At 42.1% G+C, this 12,836-nt stretch overlaps 1 protein-coding gene across 3 annotated transcripts in view; it reads right to left on the bottom strand.

The window, feature by feature from the left end:
- Positions 1 to 7,626: 7,626 nt before the first annotated feature.
- The window catches only part of pax7a (paired box 7a), a 42,334-nt gene continuing 37,124 nt past the window's right edge, over positions 7,627 to 12,836 (bottom strand). For all 3 annotated transcript variants that reach the window (XM_030728854.1, XM_030728855.1, XM_030728856.1), the window contains exons 8-9: positions 9,387 to 9,636; positions 7,627 to 8,227 (exon numbers count right to left, since the gene is read on the bottom strand). In XM_030728854.1, coding sequence (XP_030584714.1) covers positions 8,112 to 8,227; positions 9,387 to 9,636 — 366 coding nt within the window. In that variant the 3' untranslated portion in view covers positions 7,627 to 8,111. The remainder of the gene's footprint in view (positions 8,228 to 9,386; positions 9,637 to 12,836) is intronic.

Genomic DNA, 12,836 nt, shown 5'->3' with positions numbered 1-12,836 from the left:
ATTGTGACACTCACATGCACACTCGCTAACACACACATGCACCGCTGAACAAAAGAGCATACACATGCACACAGACACACATGCACGCTCCCCACCTCCACTCCCTGGGGTCTGATTGACACTATATTACACCACATTACACAGTCTACTCCCTCTTTATAAAGTGACAGGTACTTAAGCGGTACATTACTCTGAGGAGCTCAAGCCTCATGGCGTTGAGGTTGTTGTAACCAAACTGTCCATTCACTGCTAGCCTTGTCTCAGTGTTCATTCAATAATGGCTTCTGAGAAATTCACTGGTAATGAGCGCTTGTAACTGGGCAGGCAGGCCGGGAGTCTGACTGCAAGCATCAGGGCACTTTTAAGATGGCCCAAGCTCATTGGTGGAAAAGAACAATCTGTTAGGGTTCACTACCTCGTATGACTGTGACACCTAGAGCGTCTTACGAGTTTCAGCCGCATGGGAGCTCTGCTCTCCCGTCCTGGGGATGCTAGTGGAGTTACTTCATGTGTGTCTTCTTCTATTGTCTTCTCTAGTTCCTTTGTTGCACCAGAAATCAATAGTGCAACTAAGTTTTATCACTGCTGGGAGAAAAAAAAACAAACCAGTGCTTATCAAGTCTAGGTCAGTGACTTCACCTATTGTTATACAGGTGGCAAACCTCAATCTCAGCACCTCCTCATGGACTCACCTCAGATTCTAGCTTGGTGCAGTGAAGCGGTTAGAGTGGCAATGGCCAAAGTGGTCAGGGCCCCATGTCACCCCCCAGCATCCTCAGTGTTCATTTCCCTTTCATCTTGAGTGTGAAATCGTTGCCGGTGCAGCACTGACCTCAGCATTAAGAGGTCAACTATTGAAATCTGATGTGCGCCTCTCTGGCTGAGGGACTTCAACAGATGGAGGGAAAGAGAGGGAATGGAAGAAATGGAAGGAGAAAAGAGGCACTTAGGATTAGCAAACTGTATAATAGCTCTGAATCTTATACTTACACTGCTTTACTTAAAAAAGTGAACGAGCCTACATATTTATAAAGCTAAGACATTTAGATCTTTTTTTTTTTTTTTGCTCACTTGTAATCTGCTTTCTTAAAAGAATGGACCTGAATGCAGATGTTGTTTTTTATGGGGAGGTGAACATGTTTATAAGCCCTGCAAAAGGATCACCGTCGGACCATTTTTAGATTATAGTGGACAACAGTGAAAAAAGATGTGACTATATGACACTCTTATTGCTGTTAATACATACATAATTATTAGTATTAGACACTTTTTAACTGAATTTACTTACCACCACATTAAAACTGACTTTCCTATGATTCCTCATAGTTAAGAACATTAATATCTGCGAACAGAGAAACTCCCCAAACTCCAAACTTAGCAGCTTTTGGCAGCTTTCTACAAAATACCTGCCAGAGCTTCCTGTCTCCATGTGTTTCCAGCGTAAGGTTCTGCATTTAAAGTCAATTCGACACCTCATCTCAGTATGAATCCCCTCTGAAAGCATATGTGATATGAAGAGTAAGAGAAGTTTGAGGTCTTGTCTCATATTTCCCATCGGCTACACTTTCATCCCTCTCTCTGCAGCAGACCACCCCCAGCAACCCTGCCCAAAAAGGTGTTCTGCCTTCAATACTCGCCTCTCTGAAGAATCTGAAGAGTTCAGAATCTGCGAAAACTTTGGATCTCAAACACAAACATCTTTTATTCAAAGGGTGTCTGTAATCACAAATAAATAGCTTTTCTGGCGATGAGCACAAGGCACAAGAGAGAGAGGAGCCTATCTCAGGAGCAGATAACTAGTAGATATGATTCCTTAGATAAGTAGCAGTAATTTGGCTTTTAGAGATAGCTCCGGGGGCCGCTGTGCTGAGTTGCGCTGATTTACTGTGTGTATGGGAGGTTGTTTTTTTTTTTTTTTTTCCCCCACATTTTTTATCTCTCCTGTTGAAGAGCTTTTCATCTCTGATGATTTTCTCTCTTTTTTATGTATTTCCCCCAGAAGGTGAGATCACAAACCCACAGAAGGCAGAGTGGCATGTTTTAAAGCGATGGACAAAATACAAATATTTGAAAATGTATTTCATGGTAATTATGTTAGGTTTCATGGCCTTGGCACAGTACTGAGGCACAGCCTGGATGCCTTAATTTGTATAGAAATTGTAATCATTTGTTCATTTCAAGGTGAAAATTGCATTTTTTAATTTAAATTGTATCCTGCGTGATAGGCTATTATCTAGAAAAATTGTCTCTGTGTATGGCGGTCTATGCCCTGCCGTCACGCCTGTTTAGAGCCCACTTCTCCTGAGAAAGGGCTTGTATATGAATCTCCTGACTGAATGCACCCAGTTTGTTCTTCACTAGAGGCCGCCACTGCACTCATTTCCATTTTAGTTATTAATATTAATTAGTTTGAGAACACAGCTCAGATTTTAAATGTAAATCAAGCTTGGCTTCACAGTGATTTTTATCTAGCTCAGATTTCTTAGATTACAACTTACTGGACTTTTTTTTTGTCTTTGTTTTTTATTTTTTAAGCTGCTTTAAGGGAGGTGTGCACTGATGTGCATATATGCATTTGATGTACTGCAATCTGAATTGTGGCTATATAAATCAAATGTAGTGAACTGAAGATTGATCTTACAGAGTATTACTTAGCTGATTAAATGTAATATAGCTGGTAAAAGATTCTATAATTTTGGTTCCTCGTAATCAGACAATCCCCTATTTGAGCTCCTGCTTTTTTACTTATACATGACAGATTATCTATCTATAATACCTGAGAGGGGTAACCATGAAATTCAAAATACCTAAAATGTTCTGAAAATAAGATTTTCTCCCTATGCAAAATACATGGTTGGGAAGGAGATATGTGCATGGCAAGCTGTGCGTCTGTGTCTGTGTCAGTGGGATCCTTGAGGTGACGAGCACAAAGCTGAGGCTCAGGTACACAGCGTATGCTGGCATAATTACAGGATTTGGGGGATTATTATACTGTAAGTGCTTTCATGGCGACAGCTGGGAGCTTTTTACTCCCTGTGACACATAATCTCAAAGAATAAAACCAAGACCCCCAGAGCATCTCTTAATCATTTCTTAGCATACCTGCACACGGTTCTGAACTCTTTCTGAAGACAAATTTGCAAAATTAGAATATAATTATCATATCTGGTTTGAATCATTCTAAAGTCATGTTTTCAAATGCACATTTTCTTTAAAATTGAGACTTTTTGGCTTGTCTTTCTTCCTCACTGGCTGTTTGCGTTCTTCTTCTTCATGGCTTTCCTGAGTCTTCAGCAGAAGGTTATTTATCACAGCATGGCCAGGTTCAGGAGCTGGGCCCTAAATAAGATCTGAATCAGAGCCTCTATTCCATGGCTCATTCTGAAAGTATGACCAGGCTGACGTTGTGAATTCTCTATCGCTGCTGCGTGAGTGATAGGGCCTCCTGGTCTCTACAGCAAGGCTCAGGAGTTTCATTTCCATCCCTGTGATCTAAACAACCCCATTACCGCCAGCCATTTATGCACAGGGGCAGTAGGCAAGCCTTGGGCATGAGGACACAGCCCAAAGCTAAGCTACCATGGCACAGAGCCACCTTCAATGGCCGTACGTCCATATAGAGGAGGGAGAGGAGGAATGGAGAGCTCGGGCCTCTACACTTTATCTAAACCACTCCAGAGAGGCGAGTGGAATCGGCTCTTGTGGGCTCTGTTTATCCTCTGCTCCTGTAGTCAATCAATTAGGGGATCAAAGAAGGAGATGAGGGAAGTGTCATAAAGCTCTCCCACACACCACTGCCTGAGCTGCCACCTCGTCCAGTCTGAGTGACAGCAGACCCGAGGGAGACAAAACTCCCAGGCCGGCACCTCAGGAGACGAGCTGGAGCAAAGGGGACAACCATAGCACATGCCAAGGTCTAATCTGGACAACCAGAACACAAACTTTTAGAGGAATATATGAGGATGACACGCAGCAGGCAAAGAGCCACAATACATATTTAATATGTTCAGAGGATCCATCGAAAGCCTCCAGTCTCCTCAGAATGAACTTGTATCATGAACTTGCTTTGAAATCGATTAAATAATTGACCTCCCTCATTGGCATGCTAATCCAGCACCCAAGAACACGTTTTTTTTTTTTCTTTTAAATATATGTTTTGCAATTAGACACTGAAGAGAATTAACATTTGCATCAAATTTAACTGAGCCTTGATGATATAATGTGGTGATAACACTGCATTTCAGTGCTGATTTGAATCTGTAAGGGAAATACTAAATGTTATGTATCTGTTTATACTCACCGAGTATGAAAGAATGAAATAGGAGTGATAGGTACCTCGTGATAACACAGGCAGTACTGACTTCATTTAGCTTCAAATTTATCTGCTAATACAATTTGATGGTGATGATGTTAATAATTTGATTAGTCATGCCTTTAATTAGTTTAGATTTAATTGCAAATAAACAGCAAAGTATTTGCTGTAATTTTGTGGCGTATGGAATGTAAATATACATCTCCAACAGTGCAACTTGGCACAACTTACTAATTTAGACAAGATTATGTAGGAACGTTTTCTTGCTACTGCAACTGCACACATATTTGACACGTTTGATATGTGCTAAAAACCAGTCAGGACTGAATGAACGTACCTAAGGCGCGTTTGACATACCTCCAGCGGGGATGATAGTTATAAGTGAATGAGCGCCACTGTTTTGACATGTAATATAAAACACAGCGGATGCTTCCACACCACACTGGTTAGTTCCCCTACATTCACACCATACCGCAGAGATTTGCAGACTGCATTCCCCGGCCAGCGGTGGGAGAGGCGAGCGCTGCTGGTCAGCGCGTAGAATGAATTACTTCCTACAGCTGCAGCTAGACACACTTTCAGTCTGTGTCTCTTCGTCTGGGACATGTGAGCTCTCATCACTCTCTAATCACATCGGCAGTGCTGGAACAGTCACTGGTGACCCCGCAAATGTACTTGAACTAACATGCTCAGACTACATGCATATGGTTAGGAAAAAGATCAAGTATGCACAGATGCACACAGATTTACACCAGGCCTGTAATTAATCTGTCTGAAATATATTTTCCATCTTTTTTTTTTTTTGGCCTTTTAAATCTTAGAAAATGCTAAAAAGGCCTGTCACATTTTCCCAGGACCCAAGGTGATATTTTAACTCTTTGTCTTATCTAATGACAGCTTAAAATTATATAAATCGGAGAAAGGCTCTTGATATTTGATTGGCTTCAAATAACAAATGATAAGTTATTAAAGGTTCTGTTTATTATTGTCTGTATTAACCACAGTACATGTAAGAACTGACTGGAATCATAGTAAATGCTTTAAAAAAAATCCACAAATTTGAAAAAGAGACAAAAGGTTGACTCGGTTTTGGATCTTTAATTGATAACAGTTACGCCAGTGTTACAGTAAACACACCAACAGGCTGAAGGTAGTAAATACCAATACAAGTTTCCCACTATTCTAATACTTCATACAGCAGAATAAATTATACCATGATAATATACACACATGCGGAACAGAAAAAGGAGTAAAGCAAAGCACAGATGTGAAAAAGCAACTAAACAGGTTAAGGGTCAAACAGACGGGAGGAGGGGGGGAGGGAAGGAGTTGTATGCCTTAAATATCCAAATGTTTATTGACGCAAATGTTAGAAATGGGTTTGATACACTAAAGACAATTCTAAAATTCTTCATTTTTAAAATATACACATGAGTGAGGCGTCTAAGTGTAGCAGTTGCAACTGCTGCGATTCAGTGCGGAGTCAGCATTACTTTGACGTTTCTCCAGAAGTCTTATTGGTCCACAAATCCAACATATTCCCAGAGCAGAAAGTCCGTAGTCCCTGGCATTATTATCATCATTATCATTGCGCTGGTCCATTGGGAAAGTCCCACACCGAAGGCTCAGGTGTGTTAGGTCCTTGGTCCAATGATATCTGGTCTGCTCTTATAATCAGTCTGTAAAATAGGTGGTCAAAAACACGCTCGGAAGTTCTCTGACATGCGAAGACGTTTCATTCAGCCACCTTTTAAATATACAGCAGTCCTGTGGTCCAGGGGAGCCTGTCTGTAACACCAAGCTTTCATTTTCCTTCAAGCTCAGTTTTACCCTCTTCAATGCAATTTTAATTGGAACATTTTCAGTGGAATTTATATTTTACTAATTTATACAAATTTATTCTTACCTGGGTAAAAAAAAAAAAAAAAAAAAAAAAAAAAAGGAAAAAAAAAACAGACTCAAAGCTTTTGGTTGAAACTAGAAAACCAATTGAGTACGATTAAAACAAAACAAAAAAAAAGCAACTGAAAACAAGTAATTTAAGGAAACTCAAATAAAACATTTACTTCCACGGATCCCTTGCTTACCTACCACTCAACATAGTTTTGTTTTAGTATAAAACATACTCTTTATAAAGAAACAATACACAGTCTGCTCCAGCTACTGTACAGTTTTTCAGATCTTAAAGGCGATGGAGGACCTGATCATGTCTTGTCATCAGTATCACACTGATGTCAATGAAAAAATCACATAGCATCCCAAGGGAACAGCTGCGCTACACAAATGTCTCATATGCACTATTATTTAAACTTTTTTTTCTTTTTGTACATTTGGGTGAGTATGTGAAAGCAGAGGATTAGACGTGGCTTCGGTCCAAAGCAGAGAAGGGGGGCCAATCAGTGGAGTTACCTGTGCCCTTTCACAACTGACTGGATTATATGATTTTCCAGAGTGCATGTGAATGGCACAGCTTGTCTCCTTTTTAATCTCATAACAGAGAATGCTGGAATGCTTATAGTATATTGGAGATGGAGGCTGAGGAATGTTTTGAAGGAATTTAGTCGAAAAGTGGAAAGCCAACACAATGTGCATTTACAACATGTGCTAATTATGCTATAAAACCGAAATACTGGCTAGTGATGAGAAGGGTCACTGTGAATTAGCTTTGACATTATATTCGTATGATTTAATCTGCTTTACACTGTTTAAGTCACACAGGATTCCCTGGCAGAAGGGATTTGGGAGGAATGGGGAAGAGTGTGTGTATGTGTGTGTTTGTGGGGAGTGGAGGGGGGGCTGAGTTAGCCCTCCTTGGCAAGGTCCATATTTCAAAATACATTAATTTCCCCAATCCTGTTTTTGCAAACAATGCCCTCCTCCCTATGGACCACGACTAAGGATGGGATGGAGGTTACAAGGGGAAAGCTATTGGCCGCCAAAACGCTGCTTTAATTCCCTACAGAATCCATCCAGCCAGACTTCCCACAGTGTGGCCAAGTTCTTTAGGAATGTCAAGATGAATATGAAAGTGGGAAGGTCAAATCGCTCACGAACATTTGAGCTCAGGGAACAGGCAGTGGAACAGCAGCTTGGAAAACAATCATCCTCTTTTGTGTGACTGTGTGCCGACACGCAAACATGCATATGCAACAGACACTCGCTCCCAGATCATCTCAATCATTCACTGTGTTTCACACACCGACATCTAACGGAGAAAAGAGATACGAATGGAATCAAAGAACAACAGAAATCACATTAACCATAATCATATAACAGCAACAATATTCTTAACAATATCAAAAAGAACAAGAAGAAGAATCGTTCAAATGATATTGGCTTTGTTAACTACTATGAACAGCAAGGTCAAAGTACATATTGTTGATGGCTCTAAATGTGTGCTGGACTGCAGCCATGACAAAGAGGAATCTGGGCCAAGGCAGTCGACCATCCTTGGGTCATCTGGGGTCCTGTCTGGCCCACTGAGCAAAATAAACAGTTCTGAGGCTGGGACATGAGTACAAGGAGCGGGCAAAGATGCCCAAAGAGTGGGAAGAAAGGGTGCAGAGCCGCCTGGTAGTGTGAAAAGTTTAGCTCCATACCCGAAAAGAGACTTCTCACACTGTCATAAGTGTCTCTCTGGTACAGAGAGAGGCTGTGGGTCTGTTCGCTGATGTCATGGCCGAGCTGCAGAGTGAGCAGCAGAGAGACGAGCTGGAGTTGCAGTCCAGACTTGATGGAGCATGGAGGAGGGTGGCTGAGGGCGAAATAGAGACAGGTGCAGGGTTTGTCCCAAGTGGCTTTAGTAAGCCTGTCCCGTCTCCACCTGCAGCAGCCCCAGCACTGCCGAGTGGTCTCCAAGTTTCATCCTCCTCTGGGTGGACAAGCTGACATTTTTAGCCAGGTAGTCTACAGCAGCTACACACAAACAAAAAAAGACAGAAGGAAAAACAATGTTAGACAGGTGGTAGATTCCTGGGACATATGTCCTATTCACTCTCATTTCATTCCTTTGATTAAGGCTGAAATAAGTTGTGGCAGAAGAGAATGAGTCAAATGAAAACAATTCACACAGAGAGAGTGAAAGATAAAAACCCCTCCCCTGTCCCTTGTCTGAGGTTGGCATGCTGCTGGCACAGAGCATGTGCATCCTGGTAAAGTCTCCATGCTGTCACTCAGACGGTTCCCTGTGTGTGTTCTATGTGCCAGTCTTCATTACACTTGGCATCTCTGATTTCATGCCCTCCACACTCCACATGGCCGATCATTTTCATCCTCAGACAGCAGCTCTCTCCTCTCTCCTCCATTCATTACCCATCTACTGTGCTCAATCACCATCTTAATTAACCTCACATCAGCTCGCATCCGCACTGCCATCAGTTTCTTGCTGCTGACAAAACACTGGTGCGCACACACAAAACGTGACAGATTGGCACGCGCTCACCCGCATTCACGCATAACACAAACACATTTTAGAGAAGAAAACCACCAGATGCACAAAGCACCAGATCACTACGAGAACCTGAATATAAATACAAACAAATGTCAGCTAGCTGATGCTGGCTGGTTTGTTCAGGAAGTGGGCTTCATTTTACCTCTCATGAATGGCTCTGACAGCATCAGTCAATTATGCTAATCTAATAAAGCAAACTCTTTCCTGCCCTGAGGGTGTGTGTATCTGTGTGTGTGTGTATGATCAAAATAGGAGAACGAGGGAAAGAGAGGTGGGCAAGAGGACACTGTGGCCCCTGAGGGTGTGCCGCTCTTTGAAGTGGCCCTCTTCTCTTTCCCATCCAAGTGGAGTGGGGTGTGACTAAGGCAGCTCTGTAAAAGGATGGTGGTTGTGTAGTGGTGGTGGTGGTGGGGTCTTTATCAAGAGCACGTGTCTGCCTCCACCAACTAGGGTGCAAAGGTCAGGAGGCTCTCCTGCCTTGGAATTGGGCATCACTTCATAGGCTTTTTAAATTTAGTCAGCTTAAGAGGGGAGATAGAGAAGAACAACCAGCTTTTTTTCACCAAAACATGAAAGCACTTGCTTATGCAACAACAACAGTATACAAATACAGGGTTTACTTACTCTGGCCATACTGGCTGTACTGGTAGCCTGCAGTGACGGGGTCCACGCTGTAGCTGGTGGCACTATATGTAGGGGGGCAGTATGACTGGGAAGAAGCCAGGCTGTCCACACTCTTGATGGTGTCAGAGCGCTGGCTGCAGCTGGCTGAAATGGGGTTGGAGCTCTCCAGGCTGCTGTGCAGGGGGGAAATGGAAAAGTCGTGCTGGGGCTGGGAGGGTACAGCACTGGGGTTACTCAGGATACTCATCACCTGCGGGGGAGGGGGGAAAGAGGATGTTAGAAACTTGCAAAATTGAGGATCAAAGCATTGACAGAGTTGAGGGAAAGTACTTTTTTTTTTTTTTTTTTTTGCAAGTATAGTGCCATCCCAGCACTTCACGGTAAAGATGCCAATAGAAATACACCATTTCAACTTTGAAATAGGGAAAGGGAGAAACTTCCTCATCTTTTTTTAAAGAGCAGGGGGGGAGGATACCAGGAGGGTGATGAGGTTAAAAAAAGGAGAAAGGGAACAAGAGACACAGTTTCCATTAGCTGGCACTGCCAGTAAGTGTTCTGCTGTGGGACAGACGGGTCCCAGGGTGATAATAGACCCACCATCCTTGCCAGACAGCCCCTGTCCTGGAGCCTGAGGCCTGAGCCCGAGCCTACAGCACAACAAGCACCAAGGGAGTCCCTAATCCCTCGCCCCTAGCCTACCCATCTCATGAATAGTAATGGAGTTGGAACTGGTAAATGATCCCCTCAGATCCCCGCACAAAGTAGGCTCCACAAACCATAGTGAGGGGGCCGCTGATACTGAAGGTTGAGGCTTGCCTGAATATTACAGTGTGTATATTATTCACAGTGCATAAAGGCTTCCAATTCAATATTCTAGATTAATGTAATAGCATGTGACATTCGTCAGAAGAAGGCCCCACAATATGTTAAAATGTAAGAGATTACTTCTGGTGCTCCTCTAGTCGGAAGCACAGTGGCCCAGAACGCTGTGAAAAATTTTGTTTTCTCATGCTGCGAGTTTCGTTAAGTGAAAAAGCCTAAGTGTGGTGTGTGGGTGTGTGTACTTATGTGTGTGAGTGTGAGTGTGTGTGGTAAAAGGCAATTGTCCCACACATGCTTCCCTCCTATAGCAGCGAAGCCTTCCTTTCAACATCAGGTTCATGTTGAGTTTTGCTATGCTGCACTGGCCTTTGGCCCCTTGGCTGCTAAACCAATTAGCCCATCATGGAGGTGGTTACACAGGGGTGATACACTGGCAGACATATGTTTGCATGCATGCACAAACAGACACATAGATGCACATATGTAGCAACCACAGACTCAATGCAGGGGCTGGCCAAAACAGTCCACAAATGATGCAGTATGCCAAGATTATCCCTCAGAGGGAAAATTAACCATATTCTGCAAATGAATCATATCTTTAGAAAGGTTTCCCTGGAAATATGAAGCACTCGAAGCACATCAGAAACATAAAGGCTGGTTAGTGATTTCCACATGTTAATTCTATCAGTAAGGAAACCCCCACCGTCCCCTCCACATCTGCGAACAAAGCATGTGACATGTATCCATAAGAAGGAGATTCATAGCCCCCTTCGTGCTGGACACATGTGATGTTCCCTCCCATGTGGAGATGAACAGCGCAATCTGAAGAAGATGAAGGGTTATGTTTGGATAGATTTCTTAAAGTTAAAAAAAGGGAGGGGGTAGGGGGGGCTAGTAAAATGTCCTGAGAGAGACAGCTGGAGGGCATGAGCCCATTTTAGTTATTGGTTAATTGAAGCTTGATTACATTGCTTCCTTATGAAATAGAACAGCCAACAACTGGCTCGATTATTATTCACGCTCATAAAAGGTCTTCAAAAGGAAATGACTTCTTATCGTTGACATGTTGCAGCTTTGCTATTTTAGCACAATATTTTAGATGGGTCGGCCACTTTAGAGTCTGACAAGTGTTGGCATCTGTGAGGATCTTTTGCACAGTTTTCAGTTATAATTTAAGCGTTCTTAGTGGGGAAAGGTATGTTCACTGTGTATCAGTTGCATTTTCTGTTAAAAGTACAGGGGAAAAAAAAATTAATGCAGTTTCATCATTTTTTTTCCCACTTTCCGTTCAAGTGTTAAATGATACCTTTTCACATAAACTCGCGAACGCCATTTGTGGCTGGGGACATTGGTATTTCTGTTTATGAGTGTCACAGAACAGCCTTTATAAATCCTTTAAAAATTTAAAAACCTCCTCAAACTTCCAGATAATGAATGAACTCTAAGGAAAGGAGAGAGAAAAAAAAACACACACACACAAGTTTTTCTCAGATTTTTACAACAAAAAGGCAGACATGCAAAGATATACATTAAAAAGACGGTTTTAGATTGAAGGTTTTTGCTGATGATCTGTTTGATGGACTGCCAGTGAATGCAATTCTTTTTGCATTAAAGAAGATCTGAGGAGTTTGAATTCTTGTAAAATTTTAGAGTTGAGGAAAGAGACTTTAACCGCCGTTATGTTTATCATCCATACATACAGCACACTTGTGCAGAGCAGAGTTTCTCCCTGCTTCTCTGCACCCTCTCCTCCTACTCCACCTCCCCCCACCCCACCTCCCCCTCTCTCCTTGCATACAGCGTCCTCAGCAGCCCAGAGTTCGTTTGTTGTTTAACGTTGTGTGAGTGCTGGTTTGGGAGATAATGTGAGCCAGGACCCAGTTTAAAGGACAATGCTCCAGGGCGTTCCCTGCCTCTTGCGCACAACACCCCTCCCCTCACAACCCCCCTTCTCCTTTTCCACTCTCTCTCTACAGATAGATTACTTTATAAATAATAATAAAAAAGTAATTAATTCTCTCAACTTCTGAGCCCTCCAGCCTGTGGCAAAGTGAGTGGGGAAGTGTAAATGGATACAATGTGCATCCTTTCAGATAAATAAATAGCACACTTGAGACAAAAAGAGACCCTTTCAAACCCCCCCTAATTTCTTCAGCAGTCAAATTACATTTTTTTTTTTGTTTGCGTGAATGTTTGACGACTTGTTCTTTGTTGGTTTTCTCTCTAGAATAAAACAACTCGACAGACAGAGCTGAAGCACTGCAAGTGATACAAGAAAAAACACAATGAGAGAAAAGAAACATGGTAAAGAAAGAGAATGCAAATGTGCCACAAGAGTTTTCTCAAGCTATTATAATCATTATTATAATTATAAGATCATAAAAAGCCATATTATTTATATATTTATTTGACTTTAACTATTTAATTTTAATATCTTATGCAACAGTGAAATGCAGAGCATTTATGTCTCCTTACACTTTGCATTCACAGAAATCGGAGCTATCGCAGATGTTTTTGCTCCACCTGATCATAATAAGAATACACTCTTGCACTGGATTAAAACAACACAAATTCACAAGTGTAAAGTGAGGAAATGGAGTGCTGAGAATATGATAGCCTATAGAAAGA

This window comes from Archocentrus centrarchus, chromosome 5 (genome assembly GCF_007364275.1).
Source record: "Archocentrus centrarchus isolate MPI-CPG fArcCen1 chromosome 5, fArcCen1, whole genome shotgun sequence".
NCBI lineage: Eukaryota > Metazoa > Chordata > Actinopteri > Cichliformes > Cichlidae > Archocentrus > Archocentrus centrarchus.
Note: the sequence above shows the minus strand (reverse complement) of the source record. Positions and strands in the feature narration are given on the sequence as shown.